The sequence below is a fragment of the Stigmatopora nigra genome, chromosome 15 (genome assembly GCF_051989575.1).
Source record: "Stigmatopora nigra isolate UIUO_SnigA chromosome 15, RoL_Snig_1.1, whole genome shotgun sequence".
Classification (NCBI taxonomy): Eukaryota; Metazoa; Chordata; class Actinopteri; order Syngnathiformes; family Syngnathidae; genus Stigmatopora; species Stigmatopora nigra.
The window spans coordinates 7,038,944-7,056,665 of record NC_135522.1 but is presented as its reverse complement, the minus strand read 5'-3'; the positions used below and the strand labels follow the sequence as shown (position 1 = coordinate 7,056,665).

At 42.1% G+C, this 17,722-nt stretch overlaps 2 protein-coding genes and 1 long non-coding RNA gene across 6 annotated transcripts; 2 read left to right on the top strand and 1 right to left on the bottom strand.

Annotated features, from left to right (window-relative positions):
* Positions 1-994: 994 nt before the first annotated feature.
* On the bottom strand, positions 995-3,886 carry LOC144208828 (uncharacterized). Of its 3 annotated transcripts, none has more exons than XR_013328930.1 (6): positions 3,704-3,886; positions 3,498-3,573; positions 1,638-1,728; positions 1,462-1,575; positions 1,240-1,397; positions 995-1,183 (listed from the first exon to the last, which is right to left on the bottom strand). It is a non-coding gene; the product is annotated as an uncharacterized LOC144208828 (long non-coding RNA). The 3 variants fall into 3 exon arrangements; XR_013328931.1 differs by having other exon boundaries at positions 995-1,162; XR_013328929.1 differs by having other exon boundaries at positions 995-1,397; positions 3,704-3,885.
* A 3,124-nt stretch (positions 3,887-7,010) lies between these two features.
* LOC144208055 (polyserase-2-like) lies at positions 7,011-12,186 on the top strand. Its single transcript, XM_077733709.1, has 10 exons — positions 7,011-7,251; positions 7,371-7,391; positions 7,765-7,927; positions 8,030-8,292; positions 9,040-9,185; positions 9,264-9,573; positions 9,662-9,836; positions 9,904-10,157; positions 10,240-10,337; positions 10,904-12,186. The coding sequence occupies exons 1-10, from the start codon at positions 7,200-7,202 to the stop codon at positions 11,294-11,296; spliced, it is 1,875 nt and encodes a 624-aa protein (XP_077589835.1). The 5' UTR covers positions 7,011-7,199; the 3' UTR covers positions 11,297-12,186.
* A 604-nt stretch (positions 12,187-12,790) lies between these two features.
* Positions 12,791-17,415, top strand: foxj1a (forkhead box J1a). 2 transcript variants are annotated; one of them, XM_077733712.1, is made up of 3 exons: positions 12,791-13,169; positions 14,069-14,705; positions 16,248-17,415. In XM_077733712.1, exons 2-3 carry the CDS (start codon positions 14,139-14,141, stop codon positions 16,983-16,985), a joined length of 1,305 nt encoding a protein of 434 aa, XP_077589838.1. In that variant the 5' UTR covers positions 12,791-13,169; positions 14,069-14,138; the 3' UTR covers positions 16,986-17,415. The 2 variants fall into 2 exon arrangements, with proteins under 2 accessions (XP_077589838.1, XP_077589837.1); XM_077733711.1 differs by lacking the exon at positions 12,791-13,169 and adding an exon at positions 13,182-13,507.
* Positions 17,416-17,722: the final 307 nt, after the last annotated feature.

The following is a 17,722-nucleotide window of genomic DNA, read 5'->3' as shown; positions in this document are numbered from 1 at the left end:
TATTTATTCCTCCATTTTTTAAAATTATTTTTCTTCTAAGTATTTATTCCTCCATTTAAAAAAAAATCTTCCAAATATTTATTCCTCCATTTTTTAAAATTATTTTTCTTCTAAGTATTTACTCCCCCAATTTTATTTTCTGTGTTTTTTCTTTTAAGTATTTATTCCTCCATTCAAAAAAATGGTTTATTCTCCCACATGTTCTTCTTAGTTATTCCTCCATTTAAAAAGAAATTCTTCCAAATATTTATGCCCCATAAGTTTCCTCCATGTGTTTTATTTCTTATTCCCCCGATGTTCCAAATATTTATTCCTCCATTATTTTTCTTCTGTTTATCCCCCCTGCTTTTTTAAAGATTTTTTTTTCTTCTAAGTGTTTGTCCGCCCTGCTTTTTTGAAGATTTTTTTTTCTTCTAAGTGTTTATCTCCCCTGCTTTTTTGAAGAATTTTTTTCCTAAGTATTTCTCCCCCCTGCTTTTTTGAAGAATTTTTTTCTTCTAAGTATTTCTCCCCCCTGCTTTTTTGAAGAATTTTTTTCTTCTAAGTGTTTCTCCCCCCTGCTTTTTTGAAGAATTTTTTTCTTCTAAATGTTTCTCCCCCCTGCTTTTTTCTCTTCTAAGTGTTTATCCCCCCTGCTTTTTTTAAAGATTTTTTTTCTAAGTGTTTATCCCCCCTGCTTTTTTAAAGAATTTTTTTCTAAGTGTTTATCCCCCCTGCTTTTTTAAAGAATTTTTTTCTAAGTGTTTATCCCCCCTGCTTTTTTAAAGAATTTTTTTCTAAGTGTTTATTGCCCTTTTTTTGTTCATTTTTTTTTCTAAGTGTTAATTATCCCTTTTTTTGTTCATTTTTTTTCTAAGTGTTTATTGCCCTTTTTTTTTGTTCATTTATTTAATTTTTCAAAGTGTTTTTTCCAAATTTAAAATGTTTACTTGTAAATAAAATATTTTAACTTTGATTGTGACTTGCATCTTTTGTTAAAGACAAAACACATGCATACATTTAAAAGCTTTTATTTTGAAAAACTTGAGCAAAATAAAGTAATTCCTCCAGTCACCAGCAGGAAATCCAGGAAATAAAAGCTCCAGCTTTTATTTTGAAAAAGTTTGTAGATAGGTTCCCGCTGGTGTTACAGCATCGTAAAAAATCGAATCTTCTCCACCCCCTGGTGGAGAAGATTCGAAAACTGAAAAAGGGGGGGTTAGTACACAGTTAGTTCAAAAAACAATGAGAAGAGCTCACCTTTTATTTTGAAAAACTTGAAGTAGTTCCTCCTGTCACCAGCAGGAAATCCAGAAAATAAAAGCTCCAGCTTTTATTTTGAAAAAGTTTGTAGATAGGTTCCCGCTGGTGTTACAGCATCGTAAAAAATCGAATCTTCTCCACCCCCTGGTGGAATTCTGGAAAACAAAAAAAAAGGGTTAAGGCACAAAGTTAGTTAAAAAACCAATGAGAAGGGCTCACCTTTTATTTTGAAAAACTTCAGACTGGTTCCCATTGGTGCTCCCGCATCATAAAAAATGGAGGCTCCTGAGCCTATCTCAACATAGGCAGAAACCAGGTCCCCCTGGTGGAATTCTGAAAAACAAAACAAATGAGTCAGTATACAGAGTTAAATAAAAAAACATTGAGGGGCTCACCTTTTATTTTGAAAAACTTTTTAGATTGGTTCTCACTTAACCTCCAGCACCATAAACTGTGGGGGTGTCTATCTGTTCATAGGCAGGAATTCTGGAAAACAAAAAAGGGGGGTCAATATACAAAGTTAAGTAAAAAGACATTCTCCTCTAATACTTAGGCAGGAATTCTGGAAAACAGACTAGGGTCTAATTAAGTCAAAATTTGACCAAAAAAAAAACTACATTTGGCATTTTTCCATACTCCTGGTGGTCTGGTTTTCTTTGCTGCAAAGAGACTCAAAAATGCCCACACTATTGTTGAATAAATGTCTCTTCGGTTTTATCAAAAAATTGAAGAGGTCTTTAAGAAAGTTAAGGGGGTGAAAGTGCACATTTATCACATCCACTACATGTCAGATTTTTTTCTAAGTTCAGAAAGATATAACCACATTGAAACTACTCCTTCGCTGGCCACTAGAGTTTTTTTTAAATTAAATTCAATAGGAATGACGTTAGCTTACAGTTTAACATTAACCACGATAATCGAGAGATTACTGTTTATTCCTTACACATCCTTGTTTGTGTGGGTGACTTGTCCACAGGTTTTTGCTATTAAAAAACAAGTTCGTGTTTTTTCATTCATAATTTGAATGTATCATGATGAAAAATGAGCCAATTGCACAAAGCCTAGAATGCTGACGTATAAATATTACACAGCTAGAGAAAATCGGAACTATATAAAAGGACATTGGCTCCTTAGCCGGTAACCTATTATTTACCATCGAGTGAATAGAGGATTTTCTAAACCATTGAAATTTGATGAGTGATTCTAATATTAGGAAATCGGAACTATATCAAAGGGCATTGGCTCCTTAGCCGGTAACCTATTATTTAACATTGAGTGAATAGAGGATTTTCTAAACCATTGAAATTTGAGGAGTTATTGCTAATTGATTGATTCTAATATTAGGAAATCGGAACTATATCAAAGGGCATTGGCTCCTTAGCCGGTAACCTATTATTTAACATTGAGTGAATAGAGGAGTTTTTAAACCATTGAAATTTGAGGAGTTATTGGTAATTGATTTATTCTAATATTAGGAAATCGGAACTATATGAAAGGGCATTGGCTCCTTAGCCGGTAACCTATTATTTAACATCGAGTGAATAGAGGATTTTCTAAACCATTGAAATTTGATGAGTTATTGCTAATTGATTGATTCTAATATTAGGAAATCAGAACTATATCAAAGGGCATTGGCTCCTTAGCCGGTAACCTATTATTTACCATCGAGTGAATAGAGGATTTTCTAAACCATTGAAATTTGATGAGTTATTGCTAATTGATTGATTCTAATATTAGGAAATCGGAACTATATCAAAGGGCATTGGCTCCTTAGCCGGTAACCTATTATTTACCATCGAGTGAATAGAGGATTTTCTAAACCATTGAGTTATTGCTAATTGATTGATTCTAATATTAGGAAATTGGAACTATTTCAAAGGGCATTGGCGCCTTACCCGGTAACCTATTATTTAATTTTGAGTGACTAGAGGAGTTTTTAAACCATTGAAATTTGAAGAGTTATTGCTAATTGATTGATTCTAACATTAGGAAATCGGAACTATATAAAAAGGGCGTTGCCTCCTTAGGCAGTAACCTATTATTTAACATTGAGTGAATAGAGGATTTTCTAAACCATTGAAATTTGAGGAATTATTGCCAATTGATAGATTCTAACATTAGGAGACTAGGCATTTAATGATTATTTAGGCAGTGGCTATGTAGCCGTAGTTTCTTACCATTTACCCTACACAATTCTTACTGGCTATTTGACAGGTTACCGGCTAAAGAGCCACTACCACTAAAGAATGACTTACTTTGTTATGGCGTCGACAATCTGGTCGTTTTGGCCACATTCTTGATGTTTCCCAGCAATCTGGGATCGTTGAGGGACTGAAAAACACAATGAAATGATTTAACATTAGACAAAGAGCGATCTGTAACGCAATGTAGCCAATTTGTTTGCAAACATTTTACTGTCTGCACACGCGTGGGGCTACATCACGTCAACGAATCATACTACCGTGAAAAATCACTCTCAAGACGAGAACTGGAGCTTCGAAATCCCCAAATGACAACGTACAAACGTTGCTGCATCGTCTTGGGAGAAGTTTGGCCGGCTTTCTTCGCCAAATCGTCAACTCTTGGCGTGCAGTGCACGGCCGCCCTCACCCATCAGCCATTTCGGCGTTTGAGGTCAACTATTTGAACTCTGACGTTGGCCACGCCCATTAAAGGTAGACACACACAAAAAAATATTTCTTCATAATAACGTGCATTAGTCAGTGTGTGTGTGTGTCTGGGGGTTGTAAATGCGTTTTGGTTGGACTTAAATACTTAACAAAATACATTGTTTTCATAATAGCATGCATTAGTTCGTTGGTGGGGCGGGGCTGTAAATACGTGTTGATTGGGCTTTCATTCTTTTAAAAAAATACAGTTTTCATCATAACGTGCATTAGTCAGTGGGGGGAGCTATAAATACTTTTTGGTTGGGCTTTAATCCTTTAAAATACAGTAGTATTGCACATTATGCACATTGTGATGACATGCACTCTAGTGTCTGTTTTTTTTACTTCTATACATTTAAATGATACTTGCAAAGTACGTATACAAAAAATAAGCATAATCATTTTAATGTGCTATATTACAATGATTATGCTTATTTCTTTTGTATGCAGCAAATGCAATGGCCTTTTAATTCACAGCAGCCAGGTGGAGACAAAACACACTTCTGGATTGACTTGTTGATTCTCAGCTCAAAATAATTAAGGAAAATAAAACATGCACACACACACACACACTCATGTAAAAGGCAGCATATTGCAAAAAAAGAACAATAATAATAATAATAGAAATAATAATCTCAGGTTCCGAGCATAAAAACAAGGAAATATCCTATCATGGCAAAATTAAACATGTCTTTCAAAAGAGGTAAAAAAAGGGTATTTTGCAAGAGAAATGTGCGTGGGATTTCTAGTCCCAATATGTTAAATAACTATTTACATGATTTCATTTTGAATGTATTTGCATTATTGATTTATAATTTTTTTAAAGGACAAATGATTATTAATTACTTAAGGTTATGTTTAAATCTTCAAAAATACATGTGTGTATTGTAAATGACCTAATTCAAGAATGAATATACTTATCTTTGTTACTCTCTTAAACAGTGTTTTGATTATATTAATAAGATTTCCAAAACTGCATGTGTCCTAAATGTCCCTCTTATTTTTTTATCTTTACTTTCTTCTTCAAAACTCAATCTACTAGTATTTTTAAAAAGACAACAATGGTAAATATTTCATTAAAAACTTCTAAAAACTTTGTTAATGTGGTCCATAAATGAGTCAATGGTTAAATTCATGGCCAAAAAAATAGCATGCATTATTAATAAACTCAGAATTCCAAAGAATTATGAGATGGATTACTCAACTCATTTTAACATTCAAGTATTGTTAGTGCACCACTTCCATAACACTTTCCATACACACACACACGTGCCTGATTTAAAAATAACACACAGTAGTGTGATCATAATAAGAACAAATGCACAAAGAAATACCTCAGCCAGAGGTGCTTTTTCTTGCAGGTGAACATGTTTTCCGCCATCATCTTCCTGCACACTGGCATAACTGGAGGGTGCACTTGTTTTCCAATAGGTGCTTCACTTAATCTATAAAAAGAGTGATACGAGAAATACTGTAATTGGTTTCATACAGGTTTCAGAAAGTGACATTTTATGGCTTTTTATCATGTTTTTAAGGACCACTTAGAAGAACATTTTTGGGGCAAAACTCTGAAAAAAATCCCATTTTTTTGCTAAGAATATGTTTATTTATGGTTTGATATATGAAGGCATTTTAATTTGCTTGCAAAGTATTTGAAAGGGAAAAGAACATTCATATTATAGGACAGGGGTCTCAAACATGAAGGCCAGGGGTCAATTGGGGCAATATTTATAATAAATAATTTAAAATAAAATTAATGACATAATTAAAAGTTGCAATCATAGCAATAACTAAGAAAAACGAGATTAAAATGAAAAATAATAATCCTAAACTAAATAAAATGTACTTTAAAAAAATAAAACCAAAAATATATATAAAAATGAAATCAAACTCATATAAATGTGGTCTGTGTTTATTTGGGTCAAAACTGAATGTCCTCTCATTTTCTAAAGTTCTTCAAATAGTTTCTCTTTTTTCAATTGTTAATTCTTGCAAGGAAATAAAAACCACAAGCAGAAAATAAACAAGTCACATGGTTGAAAAGAAAGGGAGACCGCTACTTGACTTTTGAAAATGATTCAACGTGCAAAATACACAACTTAGCTAGAACATGGCAATATATGTGCAGAATGTAACATGAGCTTTTATGGCAACAAGTTGTTCTTGCTTCCCAAACACGCCACGAGTAAAATTCCCACACACATACCATTGTCGTGACAGCATTTAACTTATATGTTAATGACTGACATAATGATACATCATTGATATAGCATCATGATAACGCAATATAATGAATTTATACAATGACTATAGCATTCCTGATTAGTTTGAACAATTACACTGTATAAATTAAATATAACTGTATAACATACATACATACACACACACACACACACACACATACACACACACATACACATACACATACACACACATACACATACACACACATACACACACATTCACACACATACATACATACATACATACATACATACATACATACATACATACATACATACATACATACATACATACACACATTTATACATAAAAACATACATGCCCACATACATATATACATAAAAACATACATACGTACGTAAGTATATGCATACCTGCGTACTTGAGTACATACTTGCACAGTTAGGTATGCTTCTTTATTTATTTTTACCAAGTCCTGAGTTTGTATGTACTTTGTATTCCTGTTAGTTCTTATTAAAACATTTCGTTTTGTGCACCAAGACGTTGTGTCCGACTTGGCTTTGCGCCCGAGGCGCATTCATCACAACAATAAAGACATCTAATTCAATTGAAATGTAGGTATGCGAAGTGAGAGGGAGAGCTTTGGCAGTGAATGTTGTTAAAGTTTCAGTGCCAAAGACAGTGATAAGCTTTCCAATCCATTTGGTCATTCATTCATTGCTATTTAAAGCAGCTGTTGTTTTTGTCCGTGAGCGAGTTACGGAAACCTTGCGATGAAAACAACAAAATGAAGAGCATCCGGGTCATGAGATAAAAGATATCAACTCCTTGATGACATGTTGGGGAATTTGCGCAAGAGCAACATTCTGACAGCTTTGAAGCTTGCCAAGATAACAGGATATGAATAGAAAAGTTGGAGTTGCCCCACAGCTTTCTTCCAGTAAACTCAGGAAACACACAATGTGCAATAGATTTGTCAGATAACAAATGAAACACCATTTGGGGGTTTCAGGTGTGGCTAAAGCACACCTGTGGCAGGTATAAAGGAGACACAGTTTTGGAGGGGGGACAACACACTTGATCATGGCTGTGGTGAAATTGACAGTCCTGCTACTGCTGCTGCTAGTACTCAAAGGTGAGTCTTAACATTAAATTAACATTATATTGGAGATTGAGAAGAACATTGATGTGCATAAAATGTGAACTTGTTGGAACGTGAATTGAAATCTTTTGTCATCCTTTTTGTATCTTCAGAGAGTGGAGCGCAACTTAATGGTGAGTACAAATCTTCTAAAAGCCCACTTTTTACTTTACTATATACTTTACCCAAAGTACCCTATGCTGAAAGAACATACATTTCCAAAAATTGTACTTATAATACTTTATGAATGTTTTATTTCATTCTTTTTCATCATATTTTGATGTTCTGGAGACCATTTCCCATGTTAATATACCAAGATTAGTTTTGGGAGAGCATTCCTTTATATATTTTGAATATTTTTTTCTTGGAATTTAAAAACAAAAACATCCTGGCAACCAAAAACGAATCACAGCATTAGTTTGTGTAAAAACCAATCATTTTTTACATTTTTTTGAATTTCCGCACATCATTTTGAATGAATTATGAGCCATTTTTTTGTGTTGACAGTTTGCGGAAAGGCCCCTCTCAACACCCGCATTGTTGGGGGTGATGTGTCCCGCCAGGGTTCTTGGCCCTGGCAGGTTAGCCTACACAAGAACAGACGTCACTTCTGCGGGGGGGCCCTCATCAACAATGAGTGGGTTCTGACAGCGGCGCACTGCTTACGCCGGTTAGAAACTCGCACACCTTACCAACGACTCTCATTGAACTCAATTAGCACGAAAACCAAGCACAGTGTTTAACCTTCAAATCATGATTTGTGATTTTGCAGCATACAAAGAACGACAGCATTTTTGGGACGCCAAAGCCAGCGAGGTTACAACCCTCACGAGATCAGGAGAAACATTGTGGCTGTGATCATCCACCCCGACTACGACGCGTTACGAATCGACAACGACGTGGCGCTCTTGCGCCTTTCCTCTCCCGTCACCTTCAACAGTTTCATCCGGCCCGTCTGTCTGGCCGCGGAAACCAGCACCTTTTTTGCCGGAACCAAAAACTGGGTCACCGGATGGGGAAACGTCGAAAACGGAGGTCAGTCGATGCTTCAAATGGTTGTAGTCACATGTGCCATGTCCCAGGGCTTGTGTGGGTTTTCTCCAGGTACTCTAGTTTCCACCCACATCCCAAAAACAAGCATGCTAGTCTGGATGGACGCTCTAAATTGCCCCTAGTTATGAACATGTGCACGAATGGTTATCTGTCTCCTACCCGAACATCAATTGCAATTCAGAGTGCCCCGTGCCTAGTGCCATAGTTGGCTCCAGCACCCCCATGATGCTTGTGAGGATAAGCCACCTGTGTCAAAGTGGTGGCCCGGGGGCCAAATCTGGCCCGCCGCCTCATTTTGTGCGGCCCTAGAAAGTCAATCATGAGTGCCGACTCTCTGTTTTAGGATCAAATATTTAAAATGAAGAGTATAGAATTAGATCTATAAAAAATGGAATATCCAGCGATTTTAATCCAGTTCTTTTAATCCATTTATAAATATAAATCTAAAATATTATATCTAAAATGGTCCGGCCCACGTGCAATCAATTTGACGTTAAACCGGCCAACGTGAGTGTGACAACCTTGGGATAAGCAGTTCAGAAAATGAATGTTTCCACTCAACATTGTCTATAGTCTCTAAATGCTACACCCCACTTTGAAGGTCACAACACGGTAACACAAATTGAAAATGAAAGGCCAGAATGTTTAACTGATGACATTAATAGTGGTGAAAATTCTTCTGATTGTTTGACTAGCATCCTTCTCACTTTTGCTCTTATTTGTGTGCAGTTCCAGCGCCATTCCCAGAACAACTGAGAGAAGTTGAAATTCCCATCGTAGGAAGCCGCCAATGCTACTGCGACCACAAGCCACGCCGTATCACGGAAAACATGATCTGTGCGGGCCCCCGCGATGGAGGAAAAGACTCCTGCCAGGTGACAACTTCTTTCCTCAAGTCAATATTCCAGAACCGCAGAAAACTTGAACTAAGAAGAACCCACATCCTTCCACAGGGTGATTCTGGCGGTCCAATGGTAGTCAAACAAGGGGACGTGTGGGTCCTAAGCGGGGTGGTGAGCTTCGGAAGAGGCTGCGGCCAGGCGCGGTCCCCCGGGGTCTACGCCCGAGTGTCCCGCTACCAGGAATGGATCAGCAACCAATTGGGAGAATCCAACTTGCCGGGTTTCGTCGTCTTCAAGTCATCGGGCGTCGACGCGGACCTAAATGCCAAATGTCCTGGCCTGCCGCCTGTCCGCGTCCCTAGCACCTCCGTCTTTAACACCCCCGCCGCCACAACCACTACCACCCCCATGCCACCCAGAAGTGAGTCGTCCACATTCCAGATGGCGGTTTTTCATTTTTTTTAAACGAAACAAGCTTTTCTGAACCAGCTCTCATTTTTTACCCACAGGGTTACTTTGCGGAAACGCAGTTTTGAACCCACGCCTGTCCAGCCCCGAGTCGGGACCGGCCCAAGAAGGCACCTGGCCCTGGGTGGCCAGTTTGTACTGGAATGGACGCCACGTCTGCAGTGGGACGTTGGTTTCTCAGGACGCTGTGATTACCAGCGCGCAATGTTTTAACCAGTAAGACGTGAACTAAATATTTTAGCCTATCCTGAGCTAGAAGTCTAAACCCGGTTTGTCCCGGCAGGTCTAGCCTGGCGTCGGAGTGGACCGTCTTTTTGGGCCGCTGGCGGCAAAATGGCTCCAACGCTCACGAGATGGAAGTCCGTGTGACCGACATCGAGACCAGCTCGTTAGATGGTCAAAATATAGCGGCGGTGCATTTGGCCACCCCGCTTGCGTTTTCCAACTATATCCAGCCCATCTGTATGGAAAGTGGGCAGGATTTCAGCCCCGGGACCACCTGCTGGGTGGCCGGATGGAGCGCGGGAACTGGCGGAGGTTGGTTGACATGAACGAGCCTTGGTTGAGTTTTTCGACTTTGTAATTAATCTCTGTGTCTTTTTGTTTTGGTGGTTTTTAGAGGAGCAAGTTTTGCAGCAGGTCAATACGTCACTGATTGACTGCGGGAACACTTCGTCTGCTGACAACTTTTGTACGAGACCACTAGTGCTGAACCAGGTGAGCTTATTCACAATTTAGGCTTCAGTTTTGTGTTCATGCTGACCTTTACGTCGCCAAGAGTTGAATGTAAAAATAACATCATGACTAAACTGGCTTTTCTCTACTGTGCATGTGACATAAAAATAAGTCAGAAAACAACTTCAATCTCAGAATACTACGTCATATTAAAATTGTATGATTTATAATTGTAATCTTGCAATATTATGACTTTCATCTGGCAATATTGAAAATTTTCCTTTGCAATATCACAGTGTATGACTTTATTCTGGTCATTTTGCAAGTTAAATATCCAAATATTTTGACATTGTAGTCCTATTCTTTGTCACTGGAGTAAGAAAAGATCGGATTGGCCACTTCCTGATCATTTTCTAATATTACTTACAATGAAATATCTACACTATATACAAAGAACAATTCACCAATTCCTATATAACACTAACTTCACCAACCTATAAAAACGCCTTCCTATCGACCACATCCTCTCTCAATGGGCTCCAAAATTCAACATTCAGGCATGACTGCTCAAACTCTGTCTATGAACTTAACGGTTTTGTGACTTTTAGGGAGACAACAGCAGTCCCCTGATGTGCCAGCTGGACGGCTCCTGGTTCCAAACGGCCGTGTTGTGGTCCAACAGTGCTGACCGGGTGGAACGAGCGACATCTGCAATGATGGCCTTCCCCAAACTTAGCAACTATAGAGCTTTCCTTAGGGAGCAAGTGGGGGACTTTTTGTCACCCACTGACCCCACCACTGCACCCCCCACCACCGCTGCCCCCACCACAACGGTCATCCTTCCTACATCGATCCCGGCTACCCCTCCCGGCGGCGCCATTCCCGCCGGCGCCAACGGCCCAGTGCCGGTCACTGCGGGCTCCTCCCCTCCGCATCTTCTCAGCTGGATTCTGGTGGGGGGCGTTGGGCTGCGTGCCGCCCACGCGTTGCTGTGCTACTAGGAAATCCCAACTTTCTGTTGGGGCTAGTGGAGTCCGTAGTTGGCAGATGAGTGCAAAATCCATTGAGTTTGCTCTCGTGAGTCATTAGCGGGCGTGCAATCAGTATTATTTTATGGACGTATTCCATGGGGGGTTTCTTGTTGTTGAATAAGAAAGAGCAAGCACACTTAAAATGAGAACTTCTACCTCGATGTTGCCCAAATTGGCACGATTTTTTGTTATTCTGATTTTTTTTCTGACTGATTTGAATGACTTTAAATCAAAGAGCAAATGAAGGCCCTTTTCTTTTAATTTCTCTAGTTTTAACATGAGATGGATTTAGTCACTCAAACAGTGCCTCTTCATTATTGACACTCATTCATTCTTTTTCTGAACCACTTATCCTCACAAGAGTCACAGAGGATGCTGGTTTACTACTAGGCACCACCCTGATTCAGTGGCCAGCCAATCGCAGGGCAGTATGAACACGTCCCTCCTTTAAACTTACCTCATTCACTCCAATATCATCATTTTAAAATGTGATGTGTTTGGGTGTGCTTGCTATGCATGTAAATTTGTAGCTATAGTACTGTGCTACTGTAAGGTTGTTTGTTTGTAAAGTTAAACTTTCATTTTGTTTTACATGTTTTGACCAGTTTTCAATGACTAAATGTTTAATGAAAAGAAATTTGCTGTGCTTACCTTGTGCTGGTGATGAGGATCCTTGGCTTCCCTGGAAAAGGAGCTCGACACCCTCTGCGCACACAAAAAAAAACATGTCAGCGGTCAATTTTTCTTTTTTTTTAAATGTATCTGTTTCTGATTTAGTTCACAACATAAAATTGTCTATTTGTCTATAGTAATGATTGACTTCTCACTGTAAAAAAATATGTAGTCTGATTTCAAGGTCAGCCAGCTTTCAAGGAAATTCATTAAAACAGTTTCAAGTTAAACATTGTCTGAAAAATTAATCTTTTAATACAGGATTTAACGATTTTTTTCCTCACCCAAACAGGACATTAATTTAATTTATTGGCTTTCACTGACTGTTAGATGCCCAATCCATTTTGGAGTATAAAGTTTTGGAGTATGATTTTGGTCATTAAAGAAACTCTAGTTAAAATGGCATGTTGGTGGTACTACATATATGCTTTGTTTTAATATTAGTAGCTTAATGTGAGAAATTATTCTTCAGGGGCATGAAGGAAATTACTAAACAGCAATTCATCCTACTATCATAATAGTATGGACGTCTATAAACGTCTGTAAAGGTAGTGCTGCATTCTCTTTCTACCAAACGAGCGCACAAAAGGGATGCTTTGTCGCCCTTTTCTGTCTTAAAATGGTAATCGCAGCCACCCATTTCTTCTTTCCTCCTTTACGATGTATTACGACAAACCCCCAAACGATAGTGATGTCAACCTCGTCATCTTTTTTCAACTCTCATCAAAGTCATCTGACTTCTCTGCAATATAGAGAATATTCATTTCAAAACAATACTTTTAAGAAGAGCAATTTTAGTTCAAACAATATCCCAATAGCTTCCACGGATGGCCATAGTTTAAACAAGGAAGGGTTGGCAGCCAACTCCTTTTTCTTCTCTATAGAAAGATGGCGAATTTGATGTAGCTTGGTATGTGCATTGAAGTGGTCTCCGTGGCAACGGACAAGCCAATAGTCGCACGGCAGGTTGTTTACAAGGAGGCGTGGCCGTAGTTGCTAAGGTTACGTGTTCAGGTATTAAAGCGTCGCTGCGGGTTGCGCGTCGTCTTCGTTGACTTTCGTGGCTCTTTGGTCGCCCCAACGCACACGCACGTTTTTCCACGTACACGCACGTACGCTCGGGAGGGTGCGCGCACATTTGACACCAAGGAGGAGAGACGCTTCCCTGCAGGTAAGGGCCCGTTTTCAGGCTTGACTAGTTATTGGATTTGACGTCTTTTTTGCTCTTTGCGCTGCTTGATGGGGTAGATAGTGATGACTCGACGTGGGAAAAACAAAAGTGTATGTCAGTGATAATTGGGGATGGTTAAAGAATAGTGTGGTTGGGAGAGAGTGGAAGTGGGAGAGAAGATGAGGGGGAGAGCGAGAAAGAGGGTCGGAGACGCGTATAAGTGCGCAGGTGTGAAGGGAAACTGACTGTGTTCAAATGACTGCTCGTTCACGCACGCATTCTCTCACTTGGCTGCCTTCGCACGCTCATCTTGTCACTTCCTCGCGCTTTCAATGCAAGTGAGTACTCAAATAATGGATGCGTGCGGTCCCATGTTCTCACAACAATGTGTTCAGCCACTGAGTGAGTGCCCCCAGCGTCTTTCGCACTTGTCGTGACAGGACTATTCATTCATTCACTTAGTCCCTCAATCCACTCGCACACTTGATTGGGCGGGGGGGCGTGGGGGGGGGGACTTTTCTGTGGTCACTCAGTCAATCTTAAGAGCTGGCTCACCCACTCGCTCACTCGTTCGATCACCCACTCACTCACTTGCTCGCTCGTTCGCTCAACTCACTCAAGTCTCTCACTCACTCACTTGCTCACGCAAGTCACTCACTCACTCACTCAATTCACTCACTCACTCGCACACTCAAGTCACTCGCTTACCCACTCACTCAAGTCACTCAAGTCACTCACTCGCTCACTCAAGTCACTCGCTCGCTCGCTCACTCACTCGCTCACTCACTCAAGTCACTCACTCACTTGCTTGCTCAAGTCACTCCCTCAAGTCGCTCCATCAAGTCACTTGCTCACTGGCTCAGTCCTCTCACAATTAACGGTTGCCTCATTTGTTGAAGGGGTCACTCACCGGATCGTGTCGTGTGTCGTACGGGCCGAAGCGGCGATCGTCACGAGGCGCCCACGAGCATGGAGTGGCGCTACCAGGGAGGTCCCGAGGATTGCCAGGTTCTGGAAGATGTCCTGGTGGCGGCGGCGGCCCAGGCGGAGGCCCGGGCCGAGCATCGCGAGCCCTGGGCCGGCGCCGATGATGGCCATGGTGGCGACGACGGCGGTGATGGCGTTCTGGACGACAGCCTGACCAGCCTTCAGTGGCTGCAGGACTTCTCCATCCTTGGAGGCGGCGTGCCGGCCGGCCGTCCCTCCCGCGGCCGAGGCGGCCCGCCGGGCTCGGAGGCGCCCGCCTCGCCTCTGGCGGCCGACCTGGCCTCGGCGGGGCCGCCGCTGACGCCGGGCAAGCCCACAGCGGCCGCCTACAGCCGTCTGGGGCCATTGCCCGCCATAGTGGCACGGGGCCACTGCCCCGACGAGGTGGACTACAAGACGGACGCCGGCGTCAAACCGCCCTACTCCTACGCGCACCTCATCTGCATGGCCATGAAACACAGCAAGCATAGCAAGATGACATTAGCCGGCATCTACAAGTGGATCACGGACAACTTCTGCTACTTCAGACACGCCGAGCCCACCTGGCAGGTAAACACACTTAACTCACTAACAGCCATTGATGGGCAAGCCTCCCCATCCAAAAACAATTGGACCTCTTTGCCGATCAATGGCTGCCAATGCATGAATCCATCCACTCTTAGCCAAAAAATATCCACAGTATTCAGATTATGTGCTGTGGTAGTCAGAACCATAAAACTTACCTGAAGAACACCCATTGAGAGCCATTTGGACTGGACGTCTCTCGCTGTCAATCGCCTTGAAAGAATGAAAAACAACCATTGGTTAGGGTAATGGTGATGTCATTCATAATTTAAAATATCCATCTTAGTAATCACAATATGAATCTTTACAATTCTGAGACTAGCCAAGCATGACTAAGTGTGGCTAAGAAGGAAGTTTGAAGCCCACAGTCTTAACATCTAGCCTAATGCCTCTTACCCCCTGACCTTTGTTAAATATTATCTGCCCCATGGTGGCGCTACCAAAACAAGCCAACGGTTCCATCAATCATTCATGTAGCAAATGAAAGTTGGTCTTGAAGACACCCCCATGTTCCGTCCCTCCCACCAAAGTCAAATTTAGGCTCACTAAAGCAGCAGGTCACCTACCAACCATAACAAAAAAACAAGACATCCAAATGGGAGCAGTAAAATAGTTTCTCCTTAATTGAAGTAAATGAAAACTACACATTTATCACGGGTGGATTTTCAAGGAATTTGAAAAGGAAGAGTTAGGAGCAAATTAGCATTTGTTTGCTGCCAACCCTCCCACTCCACATGGATTGTACGTCTATGACTGTAAATGGCATTCAGTGAGTGAATGAAGTGTTTTTTACACTCGCCACACAATACCGTTGGAATAATAGTACTCTTAAGGAAACACATCAACAAACCCGCCTACTTTTGTACTGTTTTATTGTTATTTCATGTGATAGATGTCCAATCCGTTTTGACTGGGAGGGGCTTGCAGTCAGGCCTGTCAGTGGCTGTGAATACATTCACTTTGTGCGCTTCCAAAAACAAATCAATTTGAAATTAAAGACCAATAACTTGGTCTTTGTATGAGTTTTTGTACATGTCAGAATGATAAAAATCTATTGGTATATTCTTAAAAAGTCTAGAGTTGAGTTATGTTATTCGGGATTTTTTTTTAAATCCTGGATCTGACAAACACACAAACTCAATCTTGGACAATAAAACAATCATTTTTAGATAAAAACCATCAAATCTACTATAAATAAGATAATCGGCGACCAATCACTGACCAGTGGTAATCGGTGACCAATCACTGGCCAATGGTGCTCGATGACCAATCGCTGACCAATTGTGCTCGGCGACCAATCACTGGCCAATGTTAATCGACGACCAATCACCGACCAATGTAATCTGCGACCAATCAATGACCAATCACTGGCCAGTGGTAACCGGCGACCAATCACTGACCAATGGTGCTTGGCGACCAATCACCGGACAGTAGTGCTCGGCGACCAATCACTGGCAGTGCAAACGGATTGGGCTTCCATCAATGACGGCAAATGACATGACTTGCTTTGGCATTTTGTTGTTGCAGAACTCCATCCGCCACAACCTGTCGCTCAACAAGTGCTTCATCAAAGTTCCCCGGCAGAAGGACGAGCCGGGAAAGGGCGGCTTCTGGAGGATCGACCCGCAGTACGCCGAGCGCCTCTTGAGCGGCGCCTACAAGAAGCGCCGCATGCCACCCGTCAGGATCAACCCGGCGTTGCAGAGCCGGCTGGGGCTGGTGGGGCTGGCGCCCCAGCCGCCCGCCCTGCGGGTGGACCCTCAGTCCCAACGCCTCCTGCGGGAATTCGAAGAGGCCACTGAGCAGAGCTGGGACGCCCGCCTGGCCGAGGGCACCATGCTGGGCTCCTGGCCGGCCCCTCGCGGCGGCGACAAGAGGAAGTCGGGTCGCACCAACGTGGGGGGCAAGTCACCCCGCCGCTCCGGCTCCCCGCCCTTGCCCGCTGACGAGCAGAAGGAGAGCGGCCCACTCAAGGGCGACTTCGACTGGGACGCCCTGCTGGACTCGGCGCTCAGCGGCGAGCTCAGCCTGGACGCCGGCGACGCCCTGGGCCCGGCGGCGGAGGATCGGGAAAGCGGCGCCGCCCAGGCGGGGGTCGCCGACCCCGATGCCGACTCGCAAAAGTCTTTCCTGGCTTGCGCCTTCTTGGAAAGCGCTTGGCCGGATGATGGCGAGCAAGAGCGCAACGACTTCTTGTGCGGCGCCGGCGTCAATTTGGAGCAGCTTTTTGACCTGGCCGACCCCCCGGTGGAACCCTTGCTCTGAGGTGGCCTCCGTCCCGCGGCCTAAACTTTTCAACGCTTCCTGTTTACGTCACACGGCGACAGCTGACCCGATGACATTTGGACGGCGACCAACTCATAAGCTGCCATTTGGACATCCGCCTCCGTCAACGGCAGCGAATGAGCAAAGCACTCACCCAGCCATCTTTGTCGATGGGTCGTGGATTTTTGGCCATCGTTCCGCCAAGATAAGCGAAAAGGAAAAAAAAAAACACATCAAGATACAGCAACTTCCCGCATTGGTTCCGCCTCCTCGGGCTCCACTACTTCTTTGTCATTGGTTAGCGTTTGCCAAATGATGCATTTGTCCGCCACGAGGACTTTCCAAAGACGAGATGACGTCACTTGACTGTGTTCCTTGCTCTTTCCCTTTTTTATGATTTTTTCAAGCAATAAAAATGACTTTTACTGCAGCTTCATTTTTTGGCTAAGAGCACACACACACACACACACACACACACACACACACACACACTGTACGGTGGACCCCCAAGTTATGACATTAATCCTTTCCAGAGTTTGGGATTGGAAGGCAAAATCGTCGTATGGTGGGCAGTAAAAATTTAGACATTTTCTGAACCGCTTCATCCTTATTAGGGTCACGGGGGTGCTGGAGCCTATCCCAGCTGACTCCAAAATACGCTTCAATTAAATACTATTTAGTAAATTATTTTCCCAAGCCACTCCGAGTCGCAGTATAAGATGAAAGAGCCGCATGTG